The sequence below is a fragment of the Cotesia typhae genome, unplaced genomic scaffold, assembly GCF_013202065.1.
Source record: "Cotesia typhae breed Kobodo isofemale line unplaced genomic scaffold, CoteBio_Ctyphae contig_34, whole genome shotgun sequence".
In the NCBI taxonomy this organism is placed as follows: domain Eukaryota; kingdom Metazoa; phylum Arthropoda; class Insecta; order Hymenoptera; family Braconidae; genus Cotesia; species Cotesia typhae.
Window position 1 is genome coordinate 193,676 of NW_027423742.1, and position 15,933 is coordinate 209,608.

At 28.9% G+C, this 15,933-nt stretch overlaps 4 protein-coding genes across 4 annotated transcripts; all 4 read left to right on the forward strand.

Moving 5' to 3' along the window:
• Nucleotides 1–359: 359 nt before the first annotated feature.
• LOC141526496 (uncharacterized) lies at nt 360–2,081 on the forward strand. Its single transcript, XM_074241531.1, has 5 exons — nt 360–764; nt 940–1,111; nt 1,214–1,415; nt 1,491–1,673; nt 1,927–2,081. The coding sequence occupies exons 1-5, from the start codon at nt 688–690 to the stop codon at nt 2,079–2,081; spliced, it is 789 nt and encodes a 262-aa protein (XP_074097632.1). The 5' UTR covers nt 360–687.
• Nucleotides 2,082–8,272: 6,191 nt separating this feature from the next.
• LOC141526497 (uncharacterized) lies at nt 8,273–9,168 on the forward strand. Its single transcript, XM_074241532.1, has 2 exons — nt 8,273–8,688; nt 8,864–9,168. Exons 1-2 carry the CDS (start codon nt 8,310–8,312, stop codon nt 9,166–9,168), a joined length of 684 nt encoding a protein of 227 aa, XP_074097633.1. The 5' UTR covers nt 8,273–8,309.
• A 2,879-nt stretch (nt 9,169–12,047) lies between these two features.
• LOC141526498 (uncharacterized) lies at nt 12,048–13,001 on the forward strand. Its single transcript, XM_074241533.1, has one exon. It carries the CDS (start codon nt 12,048–12,050, stop codon nt 12,999–13,001), a length of 954 nt encoding a protein of 317 aa, XP_074097634.1.
• A 30-nt stretch (nt 13,002–13,031) lies between these two features.
• Nucleotides 13,032–13,958, forward strand: LOC141526499 (uncharacterized). Its single transcript, XM_074241534.1, has one exon. The coding sequence runs from the start codon at nt 13,032–13,034 to the stop codon at nt 13,956–13,958; it is 927 nt and encodes a 308-aa protein (XP_074097635.1).
• The last annotated feature ends 1,975 nt before the right edge of the window (nt 13,959–15,933 follow it).

The window sequence follows — 15,933 nt, forward strand, 5'->3', positions numbered from 1 at the left end:
TATTCTTTAATTTAGATGAAATATATGTGTCCGCAAACTATTCGTAACGTGATTGGTTAAAAGTAAATATAATATACTTAAATGACACAATAATATATCAAATTATGTGTCCGCAAACTATTCGTAACGTGATTGGTTAAAAGTAAATATAATATACTTAAAAATGACACAATAATATATCAAATCGACAATTTATAATATATAATATATTAAAGTATTAAAGCGAAAAATTTCTCATACAACCACTACAGTATACGAAAAAAAACTAGAAAAATTACTAAAGATACTAGAGGAACTCAATTATACTTAAAGGCTGCTTTCCACCAAAGATCTTTGTTGTAGAAAAACTCATACGCACGCGCAAGTGCAAACATGAATATTTTATTTTCATATTTATTAAATTTTTTATTGCTTGTTAGATAATTTATACTAATATACTAATTATAATGAATAAATTTATTTTAATAATTAATTTATACTCTATAAAAAATTAAAAAATGATAACTTTAACTTTCTGCTTTAGAAAGTATACGCGCATAATTACTGCGCATGTGCAAAGAACCTTTCCCCCCAAAAAAGTGGGGAAGCATCTTTCTTTTCTGTTCGCGTTCTCTTACTGTCCGATCACGTTTTTATTACGTATAAATTTGTTAATTTTAAATATTAAGTTACTGCAAACATCTAAAAATGACTGACGGATCCTTGATTGATACTTTCACTCTAGATGAAGAAATTGAAGAGTGGATCGTTGGTGATGATAGTGTGTGAGTATTTATTTAACTTTCTTGAAAGAACATTGGTATTTAGATTTTACGAGGATGTATTTAGGTTATGCCATACATCTGCATTATTCACTGTTTAAATAATTATATCGTAATTTTTGTCGATAATATACGTTAGTTTTAATTGAATTTATAGTTTTAATTGAATTTATTTCAGGGAAATTACCGGATTTGTTGATTCTATTGAGGGAACAAAAATGGTAACGCCGTTAACAGGACTTTCATCGAAACAGGTGGCTTTATTCAAAATTATTGTCAATAATGGATCAACTATGAGAGTACGTATTCTTTTTTGGGGAACTTTGGCTGCAGAATACTCTCCTAAAATTGTTGATTGAACTGTAAGTAAATTATTTTTTTATTCAATTAACTAAATATTAATAATTATAAAAAGTGTACATTATAATAATTATTCGAATTTTTTATTACAGGTAATTACAATTGTTCGGGCTAAAACGATCAAGCCTAATCCAAGATACGTAAATCCTCAAGATAATTTATTTTCTTTAGAATTAACTATTTTACCGTCATCTGTAATAACGATTTCTGAAAATAAATACAAGGATCCCACTTTCTCACGTGAAGTTCGCACCGTCGCTTTGAAAAATTTAGAAGGACTAGAGGAAATCGTCTGTAAGTTTTTTCATTGAGGTTTGGAATTGAGTTTATTAATTTATAAAAATATTAATGTTAATTTTTATTTTTAAGATGTTTACGGCTATTTAAAACAAGAGTTCGGATCTGTAACTACGTTTGGTTCAACTTATGGTCGTGGAGTTGTGGTTGACGAAGATATTAGATTGCCTGTTAAGATCGCTAACTATGCCAAACCTGCAAACTTCCCTAAAGGTTCACATTTGACGATGTTGGGGAAAGCTAACACACCGCTTAGTAAGTACTTAATACAATATTTAATCATTTAAGGACGTTCACCATGAGAGTTAATAGTAGATACAAATTTATATATTTTTCAGTTTTGATAAGTTTACATATAAAATAGTTTTTTTTTAAGAATTTGAAAAGTCGGTATCGGTCATTTCGAAAAGTTATTAACGATTAAAAGTTAATATTTTAGTGATATTATTTGTAAGTTACTTGACATCTAAAATACGAAAATATTTAATTGATATGTTGTGATTTGCAGATGGTCCTACTCAATTTTTGGTAGCATTCGTTGACGACATCACAATTAACACGGCTTTAACAACTTTGACTCCTGACAAATTACGTAAATTAGGAGTTCGTCCACCAAAACGTAAGTCCGAGGAATTAATGGATACTCAAAATTTGAAAAAATAAGATTAAATTAAACGTATCAGTTAAAACCTAAATGCATCTCATTAAAAAGTATTATTAATTATAAATAACTTGTGATACTTATGCATAGTAGGTTCTGTGATGTATAGAAATTTTAGAAATTTCTATACACAGATAATTAATCATAAGATTTTTATTTTTTAGTATTCACGGAAGATCAGTTTTTCAATTCGTAAATGGAATTGATCAATAACAATACATATCTATAATTTTATCTTCAAAGATAAGTTATTAATTTAAAGATATATTATTGTATGTCAATTTAAATCTCCAATTGAAAAACTGCTTCTACATGTTTAATTATTTGGAAAATTATTCTTTTTCGTTTTTTTTTTGTTCGATTACGTCTCAAAGACGTCAAAGCTTTTTTTATTTTTTTTTTTAAATATATAAAAATAAATTTACTTGACGAAATCCTTACGAAAACGTATTGAACGTCCATTTAAATTTCTAATTGAACAACTACTGCGTGTTTAATTAGATTACAAAAATTTTTTTTTTCATTAAATTCGGAGGACTATTTTTTTCGACGTGTGTTTTGTAGCGATTACTGGTCTAACGTTTTTGATTGTGTCTTAAAAACTTCAGTTTTTTTTTTTTTTTTTTTAAATAATTTATATAAGGTAATAAAACTTGATAAGTTCAGCATTCCAAAGTATACACGTAAAATTTGTTTATTTAAAAAAAAAGTTTTAAATACGTGTTATTTTTTTATTTTAAAAATAAGATTTTTATTTAAGTTTATTTTTATTGCTTAACTTCATGTGCTATATTATTATGATTGTGATTCTTTGTAGTTGAAAAGCTTTTTTGTGAACGCTGGTACGTAGACCAGTGTGGTCTCTGAATGTTCTATGTTTGACATGAGTATTTTATATTTATTAAAACATTGTTAAGATACTGATAAGAATATGATAATAATGTAAGTGACCTGATTGCTTAATTTTTAATTACTTATAATTTGATGATGTTAACCATAAATATAAGATATGTTGTCAGAAAAATAATTCGATATTTGAAATGTTTAAATTTAATATTTATAATAATAATAATGATGTTTGAATAAATAATATTTATAATAATAATAATGATGTTTGAATAAATAATTCGTTTTAGAATCTGGATGTTTTAATTTTACCAAAATAAATTACAAAGTAAATAACTCTGGTTCATATTGAGTATTCTATCGAATAGAATTTAATTTGATGTGAAGTTCATTTGAATTTTTCGCTCATTACGTCATTTTTTTAAGATATTACTTATATTACAGTAAGCTCTCTGAAAAGTTGTCTAATTTTGGTTGAACTTTTACATAAGGTATTTGCAAGAGTAAAAGAGACATTCTTGGTAACTTTTTATAAAGCTTACTGTAGTTTCGGAAATAGTATTTTTCGCAGCAGCTCTGCGCGCTTACTTATTGGCGTGAAAATTTGATAGGATGATCAATTAAATAATTAAGTTTCAATTTCGTTTCTTTCCACTTATGTAATTATATACTTATTTAGTTCGGTAAAGATTTTTTAATTGCGATTATTTTCCACAATATAAATAGACTCAACTTTCCATGGATTTTGAAAATATATCTGTTGTAAAATTTGCTTTAAACCTTCATAACAAGACTAATAATAAGGTAATTCAACGGTAACATCAGTAATTAAGACCAATTTTTTATTGTTATGTCTAACTTATGGTCATCTAAATTTTTCTGCCAAAATACACATGCACAAAATTTCGCGCAAGTAAAAGAAAAATATTTCTTCTTAAATTTATTTATTTGGCCTTTCATAACGATATTATTATTATTAATTTATTTGCTAGCGATATTTCAAAAAGTATGTTATTTACTAGAATTCAAATTTGCGCGCGCAAGCGCGCGCCTTACTATTGCGTTTGCATATATTTTCATGCTTATGATATATTCAACCAATCACGTTACGAATAGTTTGTGGACACATATATTTCATCTAAATTAAAGAATAGGAATAAAGAATAGGAATCACGTTACGAATAGTTTGCGGACACATATATTTCATCTAAATTAAAGAATAGGATGAAAACAAGCATGAAAGTAGATAGATATTATAAAATTAATAAACACGTTCAGAGTAATTGACGGATACAGATGTCACTTCATACATATTTTTACTGTTGGTACAACTTCACACTGGTTAAATTAAAACTCTGGATCGAAAACTGTCCCTAAATGTCACTAATCAAAGCACTGTTATGTCCTGCGAGGTTACTAGATTTGCTGATGATGACACCTCGTGGACAAGTGGGTTGTTTATTGTCACGCGGGATTTTATTTTCTAATTTAATTTGAAATATACTTAAAATTGACTGATTGAGATTGAGTGGCAAGGTATGAGTTTAAATGATAAGAGTTCAATTGAACTTAATGTTGATGTTTATTTAAAAATTGGAGAGATGGAGTGAATAGTTACAGCTCTCGTACAATATTCCTTTGTACTATTTTCTTGACATTAAAGTTTCTCTTCCGAAGACACGTGTGCACCCAACGACCAAACTCAACAATTAAATCAAATATTAAATCCACTAGAAATTCTAAATCTATTTAAAATATAAATATAAATTTAAATTATAAATGCAACTAATTAACATATTCAAATTCTGGTTCATCTGACAGATAGTGTCACCTGCCAGATGCAACCCAAAGCATTATAGTTATTGCGACATAACAGCACATTATTTTATTTTCGGTTTCGAGTTACTGAACACTTTCCTGTCTCTTTGTACTTTTATTCAGCCGATTATAGGTTAGAGCTATTGCAGAAGACTGCCAGTTTATTAATTTTATTTGTCAAATGTTGGGTTGCTGATAAATAATAACTACCATATTATCCTGATCAACATTCTTTTTGATTAGGATTTAGAATACGACTATTTTTTGACATTGTTGACAGCTACTTTACAATGTCTTGAATACATGTGATTTTTTTGTTTAATTCAAATTATTTATGTGCATGTAAGTATTTCCATTCATTTAACAGTTATAATTAACTTTGTTCTGATGAATTATAAATTTAACATGCGTAAGATCTGTTTAACACATTTTTACGGTTTTATACTGCCTTAGCATTATTTTTATGTATTTAATTATTTATTCATTTTATACTCTAAGGCATAGAGCTATATGATAAAGGGTAGATTCATAAAGATGTATTTCACATAAGTACCATGCATAAAAATATAGCTAAAGTATACCCGTCTTATAATATACATAATTATATTTCAATTACATTTCAAGAAATTTATTTAATAACGTTTTTTTACTTTACAGAGAATTAGATCAACAATTTTAGATCAAAATAACGATCAGTTCCGGCAGTATATTCTAATTAATCATTAAAGAAGATACGCACATACGATATTTGTGAGATTTAAGAGAAAATTTATGGATACTAAATGGTAATGATTAGTAATAATTTGTTCAATTTTTCTAAACATAATTTTCCTTTAATATTATTTCTATGACATCGATTTTGTTTATTTTTTATTAAGTAAAAAAATCAGTATACTATTCAAAGACGTTTCTTATGTCTAAATTATGATTCTCAGAGTCATTACTGAATGAACTGATTTATTAATATAATGTTTTTTTTTCAGGTGGATTTATCATTTTCATTGAAGCGAAGACTTTAAACTATTAAAAAATTGGTTCAATAACCGAAATTATTGTTTCAACTAGAGAATTTAACAACATACTGGACAAGAATCTTTACAAAATAATTATCAAAAATTAATAACTTCTGATATCACGTCATTCTTACAATTAGAAAATTTTATTCCAATTAAATCTAAAATTTTATTAATATAATCAATAACATATTGCAAAAACTAAGCTATTACTACATCTATATATATATATATATATATATATATATATATATATATATATATATATATAATTAATACTATAACAATAACTATAACCATAACTGTAACTATAATTATTAGAACTTTCGAACACAGTATTCAAAGATTAAGGAACAAAACATACGCAAACAGACTAAATAAATTAATCACAGTGAATATAAAAAAATTAGACTAACTGTTCGAACAATTATGAATTAATCACTGAATAAAAGAATAACATTACCACTAAAACATAAAAATTGATATACAGTAACTAAGAATAAACATTACGAAAGAAAAACAAATAATTGAACTTAAATATATCTTATATATTGTATACTATCATAATTAAATCAAAAAATATTCGTTAGATAGACATACAAGTGTTTTTATGTTGTTATCTTCATTGTATATATATATATATATATATATATATATATATATATATATATATATATATATATATATATATATATTAGGGTGGGTCAAAAAAATCGAATAATTTATTTTTGACTTTATACTCTGAAAAATAGGTTCGTAGACACCTAAAAAGAATTCTCTCCAAGTATAAGCTCTTAATTATAACGGGAAGGTCCTCCGCTTTGCGGGTTTCTTTTTTCGAATAATCAGATAAAAAAATTTATATCTCGCTTCCAACTGCTTGGAAAAATATTCCGTGGCATAGATTTTGTGAGAAATTGAATGCTTTACAAAAAAGGTCTCTTATGACTTTTTCAAAAACTCAACCGATTAAAAGATATTCATAGTTGAAGTTTGGCTATTTTAAGGAAAATATTCGTTTTTATTATGAATTTTATAAGTCGATGAAAAAAATTATTTCGGATTGCGGAACTCATGATTTTGTAGGAAATTTACTGCTCTACAAAAATGGTCTCTTATGATTTTTGATTAAGTGAAGCCGTTACGAGATATTCATCGTCAAACATTAACGAATATCAATATTTCCAGTTTTTGATCAATAATTCGATAAATTTTAATTTAAACTATGAGTTTCAGGAAAATTTACATAAATTTAAATTTCTATCATAAAAGTCACTCCTACAGGAGTTATTTGTTCAAAAATTCACTAAGAAGTTTTTGTTCTAATGATATTTTTGTAAGCTTTATTTGTAATAATTTAAAATGTCAATTGCATTGGCATTTCATATTATTACGGTTGTTTAGTATGTATTTTCAAATTTTATTCTACCAATTATACATAAATTTTTTTGTGAGAGAGGCTTTTTGTTCTGAATTACATTACTTCTTCTGTTGGTACTCTAACGCTAGCGCCACCTATGTTGTTTTTCTTAACTATCTTCGTTGTCTACTTTTTTATCAGTACATTTTCAGTGCTCCAAAAACTCATCATTTCGTATACATGATAATAACAATTTTTTCGAAATAAGTCATTTTCTCATTATATAAATTCATTTATTATCAATAATTCTACAATGAATAAAGAAATACGTTTAATCGGTATACCTGTGCAAAAACTCACTGACCGTAAGTTACCAAAAGTGAAAGAGGTTATAAGAATGTTTTTCTATCAACTTAAAGTTTTAAAGTTTTCAATCAAACAAAGTGCAAAAAATTCAGCTGACAAGGTTATTGAATTGTGGAAAATAAATCAGATCCCTACGAGTGAAGCTCCTAATGTAGTCAAAAAAATTCTCCGTTTTCATACTGAGTGGTTGAAATTACAAAAAGATTTTAATAAGAAAAGTGATAAGGTAAAGGAAAAGGAGTTTCAGACTGATCTTGAACAATTATTTGACATTGTAAGTAAAAATTTCCTAAAAGGGGTGGATGATAACATTAGGAAGTTGTATTTGGATCAAAAATTCTGTACACACAAAGAGATTCTTTCGAATATTGTACCTGCGTCAAACTCAACTACAGATATGATGGAAATCGATGAAAGCAGTAAGTATCTGAGATAAATAATTGTTATAAATTCAGGTAGGAGTGTAAAACTTCCTTTATATTTATTATAAACAATGAGAATATCATTTTTCTACTTTACTTGCATTATAAATATCAGTATTCCTACGTATGACATTTGACTCGACGGTTTCTGGTACTCATGTTTAATTGCTTCTCATCATAATGAATAAGTGTTGGAAATTTTGTCTGTTTAATTTAAAAATGAACTCTTATTACAGACTTGAATCAGCCGTCTACCAGTAATGGGATTGTTTTAAGTGGAAAATCAGAATCATTCTCGACGCATACATTAAGTGGAACTACAAATTCTGGATCTGATTTGGAGTATGAACCCCCAATTCCGACGTTTCTGCACTTGACAGAGCTAATGTCAGCAGTAGAAACGCGATGTTCATTATTGCTCCGGTTTTATCAGCTGTTGGTATAAAAATTGAAGATACAACGCTCAGCTATAGGTCCATCCAACGAGCTCGTATGGTTCAAAGAAAAGACATTGCTCAAGGATTAAAAGACAATTTTAAAACACACGATAAATACGTAGTGCATTGGGATGGTAAAATGCTAAATGATCTAATTGAATCCAAATCTGTGGAACGACTACCGGTTCTTTTAACTGCGTATGGTACTGAACAATTACTTGGAGTTCCAATAATGAATTCTGGGACGGCAGTTAATCAAACATCCGCCATTTTATCAACATTGAGTGAATGGGGTATTATTAAGTATGTCAAGGCGATGTGTTTTGACACTACGGCTGTTAATACAGGTAATCAATCAATTACAAAAAATATTTTATTGTTGTCATTCTAGTTTAATTTCTATTTCTTACTGAATTTTACTATCAAAATGTATTAATCGTTTACTCGTTTGGATTTGAAATATAACCATTGATTTTTCTTAATTACTAAATTTAACGATAGTCATTTATTATTGTTCTACAGGAATTCACAACGGTACATGTAAGGAAATTGAAAAGATTTTGGGAAGAGAGTTGATCTGGTTATCATGTCGTCATCACATTTTTGAGATCGTATTAAGGGGCGCATTTGAAGTATTTTGGCCTGTGTCATCTGGGCCAAATGTACAGATGTTTGGAAGGTTTAAAAAATTTTGGGATGATATAGATATAACTAATTATAAATCTGGTGTTGAAGATGCTGTTGTTGCTGATATCATTTCGAATAAAAAGATGAAATCTCTAGTTTTATTACGAAATCTTTACAGGTATGATTTAACTGTGATTTAAATTATAAAAATTTCGTTATTTTTGACAAATTTTTTATTTTTGATAGTTACTACAACCCGGAGATGATTATAAAGAATTATTGGAATTATCATTGATTTTCCTTGGAGAAATGCCTCAAGAAAAGATTTCTTTCAAACGTCCTGGTGCTGTTCATCATGCTAGATGGATGGCTAAGGCCATTTATAGTTTGAAAATGTATCTATTCAGAGATGAATTCAAACTCTCTCAGAAAGAATTGCATGGTCTTCGTCATTTCTGTATTTTTATAGTCACATTGTATTTAAAAGCTTGGTTTTCATCAACTTCTGCAACAACTGCTGCTTATCATGACTTGCAGTTTATGAAAAATTTATTGGAGTACAAAAATATCAATCCTTTGATTTCTTCAGCTACGTGTGAAAAAATGATTTCGCACTTATGGTATTTGAGCGATGAACTTGCCATTTTATCACTGTTTGACGATGGCGTTCCATTAGAAGTAAAAAAGTATTGTTGAAGCTGTTAATACTCGTGAAGGTACAGATTCTAAAGCTAAAAGATTTGTAATTGCTAAAAAGATTTGAATTCATTGGCGCAGAGAACTCTGAGTGACTTTGTGTCTAAAAAGTCATTAAATCTTTTCAAAATCTTCGATCTACCGTATGACTTTCTTGACGTCGATGTTGAATTATGGCCTACTAATGAGAGTTATCTCGAAAATAAAGAATACTTTCAACAACTAAAAGTTGTCAATGATTCAGCAGAGCGAGCTGTTGCATTAGTCAGTGAATATAATCAATGCTTGACAAAAATGAAGAACAATTCCAGTACTTATTGCAAGTTGACAAAGAACATCAAAAAACATTCCCAAATTGTAATAAAAGAAATTATTTATAGTAATAGCGTACTGTTATGTTAAAAATATAGACAATTATATTGCAATTGATAATTCAATAAAAAATTTATCTATAAAAAAGTTAAATACTGGTTGTTTCTCACTTGATTCAATACTTTTCATATTAAATTTGACAAAGAAATATGTCATTCACTTCAAATTAAACTAATCATTGGCTATATGTCGAAAAAAATGCTCTAATTTCTTGTTTTAATGCAATCAAACAAGCTCAAGACTGAAAACAATATTAAAAAATTGTTTATAACATTTCTTTATCGATCGAAACTCAAATTTATGTAAATTTTCCTGAAACTCATAGTTTAAATTAAAATTTATCGAATTATTGATCAAAAACTGGAAATATTGATATTCGTTAATGTTTGACGATGAATATCTCGTAACGGCTTCACTTAATCAAAAAATCATAAGAGACCATTTTTGTAGAGCAGTAAATTTCCTACAAAATCATGAGTTCCGCAATCCGAAATAATTTTTTTCATCGACTTATAAAATTCATAATAAAAACGAATATTTTCCTTAAAATAGCCAAACTTCAACTATGAATATCTTTTAATCGGTTGAGTTTTTGAAAAAGTCATAAGAGACCTTTTTGTAAAGCATTCAATTTCTCACAAAATCTATGCCACGGAATATTTTTCCAAGCAGTTGGAAGCGAGATATAAATTTTTTTATCTGATTATTCGAAAAAAATAGAAACCCGCAAAGCGGAGGACCTTCCCGTTATAATTAAGAGCTTATACTTGGAGAGAATTCTTTTTAGGTGTCTACGAACCTATTTTTCAGAGTATAAAGTCAAAAATAAATTATTCGATTTTTTTGACCCACCCTAATATTTATATATATATATAATCCTTGTACAAGTTTCTGTTATTTTCATAAATTATAAATATACTGAAATTTGAGCAATTCTGACTTGTAAATAATAATTTAAATTTATTTTATCAACGTTTGATTTATGAACGCATATGATTCATTCTTATTTCAAAATTTTGATTGTACGACCATTTTTCATTTGATTTATTTCATAATAGATAATTAAGTCATTGCTATTCATAACGGTAATAATTTCTGTTATTATTAATTTTTTAATTTATATAATCATGGGTCGCAGAAAAATTGTACGTACACCTGCCGAAGAAGAAGAAATCAAACGGGTACGACGTGAAAAAAACAAAGAACGTCAACGTAATAAACGAAAAATAAAAAGTAATAAATTATCTAATCATTATGAAGCGTCCCATTTTGATAAGTCCAATTCTCGAAATATTAATAACACTGAGCAAAACAATACAATTAAAACACCTAATAATACTAATCACCCTTTAAATCCAACATCATATGATATCTTGAATAACCTTATAAGCGTCTCTTCTACGTCTGCAGCTAGATCTACATCCTGGCAATCAATCGCTGGGAATGGGGTTTCTACTAGCATAACTTCTTCTGCTAACTTTTCGAATTCTATTCCTTTCTTCAGACTTATGATTCTAAGTCTGCACATAAATCCGGTGATCACGATTATTATCGTCCATTGTATCTTGAATCTGCGTCATTACAACATCATTTTGATCATAATTACAGTAAAACAAATAATAAACATAGATCCGGAGCATCTTCAGTTAATCAAAATGTATCTATAAATCGAATAAATTTGAATAACATTAATGATGTAAGTATGATCTCTGAACATTACATTGGTACAATGAATGTGAAATGTTAGCATTGCAACGCACAACATTTTGCTGCTGAAAAAGTTGCTAATAAATACAATTCTTTTAATGACTGTTGTCGTCACGGTGAAGTAAACTTAAAACCTCAGCCAGATCCTCCACAATTATTAAAGTCTTTATTTTTAGGAACGCATGTCAAATCTAAAAATTTTTTTGACTGTATTCGAAATTTTAATAGTTCGTTCTCATTTGCTTCTTTTAATGCTAATTTAGTTAACCTGTCCTCTCAGAGACATGGCCCATATTGCTTTAAAATGCAAGGACAAATCTATTACAAAATAAATACATCATTATATCCATCGTTAAATGAGCCTCCCAGTTACGGACAATTATTTATTGTAGATTCTAATGAAGCTGCTGAATGTCGTTCTGCCAGAAATGTTAAGTGTGATATTGATCTTTTGAAAGACATCGATACTACATTACGACAATACAACATTTTTGCGCGATCGTATCAGATGATGAAAGATGTTTTGAAAGAAAATTCTACACTTAATTCAGATGGTAATGTTATTGAACCTGAATTACAATTAATGTTTACTTTAAAACCTGGCATGGATGCGAGGCGTTATAATTTTCAAAGGATTAATGAAGTTGCTGCAGTTTTTTCAACTACAGCAGATGGTGAGATTCCCGAAGCATATGTAACCGTTCAAAATAAGACAGATAAATCATTTCAAACTTTAAGTAGTCTTGATCCTAATTCTGAACCTTGGGTTTATCCTCTTTTTTATCCTCATGGAAATCAGGGATGGCATATGTCGATACGTTATAGATATAAAACTGAAAGATGTGTAACACGTGCGGATTATTATAAATATCAATTAGCAATTAAAGACTATTTCAATATCTTTCATATGGGACGCCGCTTGACACAGCAGTGGATAGTAGATGCATACGTTAAAATTGAGACAGACAAATTACAATATATCAGAAGACAACAGTCGAAACTACGAGCTGATTCTTATCAAGGCTTAATAGATCATTTACAATCGCAAAATTCCGGTAATAATTCAAATATCGGGAAAATTGTTATCTTACCATCAAGTTTTCATGGTTCACCAAGAAATATGATGCAACACTACCAAGATGCAATGTCTATTGTGCGTAAATTTGGAAAGCCTGATTTATTTATTACTATGACATGCAACCCAAAGTGGCGTGAAATTTCAGAAAACTTATTACCGGGACAAACTGCGTCTGATTGACCAGATTTAGTTGCTCGTGTCTTTAATATTATGAATAATGTTTTAATTAATACAATTGTGAAAAATCATCTATTTGGTCAAGTCACTGCTTACAATTGGGTCATCGAATTTCAAAAACGTGGCTTACCACATTTACATATGTTAGTTACATTAGAAAGTGATTCTAAGATAACTACTCCTGAACATGTTGATAAATTAATATCTGCAGAAATTCCAGATCCTATGAGTGATCCAACTTTATTTGATATTGTTACAAAAAATATGTTGCATGGTCCTTGTGGAGATTGGTGTTTAGTCAAGAATATTTGTTCAAAGAAATTTCCCAAGTCTTTTCGAAATGAAACAACAATGGATGCAGATGGATATCCATATTATCGTCGTCGCGATGAAAGTGTTACATTTTCACGAAATAATTGCGTATTTGATAATCGTCATGTTGTACCATTCAATCCTGTATTATTAAAAACTTTTAATTGTCATATTAACGTGGAAGTTGTATCCTCAATTAAAGCTGTAAAATATTTATATAAATATATTTATAAAGGCCATGACAGTGCAGCAATCACAATCAACGGAAATATACCGAATACAAGCGAAGAAGCTCATATCTCTCATGATTCAAATGATAAGTCTGCTAATTCAAATAACGTTCAGAATCATGATGAAGTAAGTGATTTCGTTGATGCTCGCTACGTTGGGCCTACAGAAGCTGTTTGGCGTATTTTATCAAAAGATCTTCAGGACAAAAGTCATGCGATTATACGGCTACCAGTACACTTACCAAATGAACAAAATATTACTATTAATGATACTTGTACTAAGGAAGAACTTCAAGAAGCCTTAGTGAAAACATCTATGTTAATTGATTTCTTTAAGTTAAATGAACGTGATCCAAATGCTCGTCAATTTGTTTATAGTGATATCCCATATCATTACGTTTTAAAAAAGATGATGTAACTAAAATTTCAAGTTGGCGACCACGAAGAAAACATCAGAACGTTATTGGACGAATGTATTCAATTAGTCCTGCTCAAGTTGAATTATTTCATCTGAGATTATTATTACTTTATATCAAAGGGGCAAGAAGTTTTGAAGAACTCAGAACAGTAAATGGGACTCTTTATGATACCTTTACATCTGCATGCTTAGCAGCTGGACTTATAGAAGACGATCAGGAGTGGAGAAGAACTTTAAATGAAGCAATAATATGGATGATGCCTCGGCAATTACGTTGTTTATTTGTTCGTATGTTAATTCATTGTCATCCTCTTCGACCAGAAGAGTTATGGAATGAATTTAAAGGATATATGTCTGAGGATTATAATAGGCGTTTCGGAGAGGAAGAAGGAGAGAAAAAAGCATACATTTTTATCAATTCTATGCTTAATCGTGAGGGATACAGCCTCTTATCCTTTCCTAGCATGATCCAAATCAATGAAATTGATGAAAGTTTACTACATGGTGAAACATTATTAACTAGAAACGAAGACGATCCACAGACATATTACAATAAACTTAATAGCCGTCAAAAAGAGGTTGTCGATTTTATTATAAACTCATTGAACAGTGAAAGAATCACTGCCTCTAATTGTATTTATATAGATGGACCAGGGGGGTCAGGAAAAACATTCATTTATACAACACTTTGTCAAGTCTTAAAAAATACAAACAAAAACGTCTGTACAATGGCTTACACAGGTATCGCAGCAACTCTGTTACCTAACGGGAAGACTGTTCATAAGACCTTTGGATTACCTGTGCCAATGTTCTCGAATTCTTCTTCAAGTATTAAACCTAATTCTAAGCAGGAGAATATCTAAAAAATATTGATGTTTTTATTTGGGATGAAGCTCCAATGTCACCTAGATACGCGTTAGAAATTATAGATCGTACATTACGTCATATTATGAATAATGATTTACCTTTTGGGGAAAATTGATGGTATTAGGTGGTGATTTCCGTCAATTACTTCCTGTACAACCTCACGCAACTCGAAGTGAAACTGTAAATCTTTCCATTAAATTTAGTGTATTATGGAAAAATTTTTATCAATTTCCATTGACACAAAATATGAGAGCATTACCGGAAGAAAAAGAATTTGTAAATTTTTTATTAAATATTGGTGATGGTGTAAACAATAATTTAAATGATGAAATTACTCTGCCGGACTCATGTACCACTTCAAATAGTAATGACATTGTAGAAAATGTATATGGCATGATTATCAGAAATAAACGTTATGATCAACTTACTTCAGCTGTTATACTATCAGCAAAAATGTAGATGTAGACGAAATAAATAAACAAGTAATAGAACTTTTGGATTTTTCTACTGAAAAAATTTTCACCGCTGTTGACAGTACTGAAAACTGTGATAATGGAAACATAGATGATATAGTTTTACCTGAATATTTAAATACTTTATACTCACCTAATTTTCCACCTTATGAACTTAGGTTACGACAACATTCTATTGTAATGTTAATTAGAAATTTAAATCTAAGTGAAGGGCTCTGTAATGGTACAAGACTGATGATAATGGAGTTAGGAGTAAATGTTTTAAGATGTAAAATCTTATCATGTGACAGGGCTGGAGAGATTGTTTTTATAAATCGATTAACATTATATTGCGAAAATACATATCCCTTTACTTTCAAAAGACGACAGTTTCCAATTAAAATAGCTTTTTGCATGACTATTAATAAAGCCCAAGGCCAAACTTTTGAAAAAATTGGAGTAGATCTTGTGAAAGATGTTTTTGCCCACGTTCAACTTTATGTTGCGTTTTCAAGAGTACGATCTTGGTCAGGGTTACAAGTTTATTTAGCAAATGATAATCATGATAAAGTCATCAAAAACATAGTATATAAAGAAATTTTATCATGAATTCCAAGACCGTTGTATGCTATAATAAAACCATACGATTATTTTAT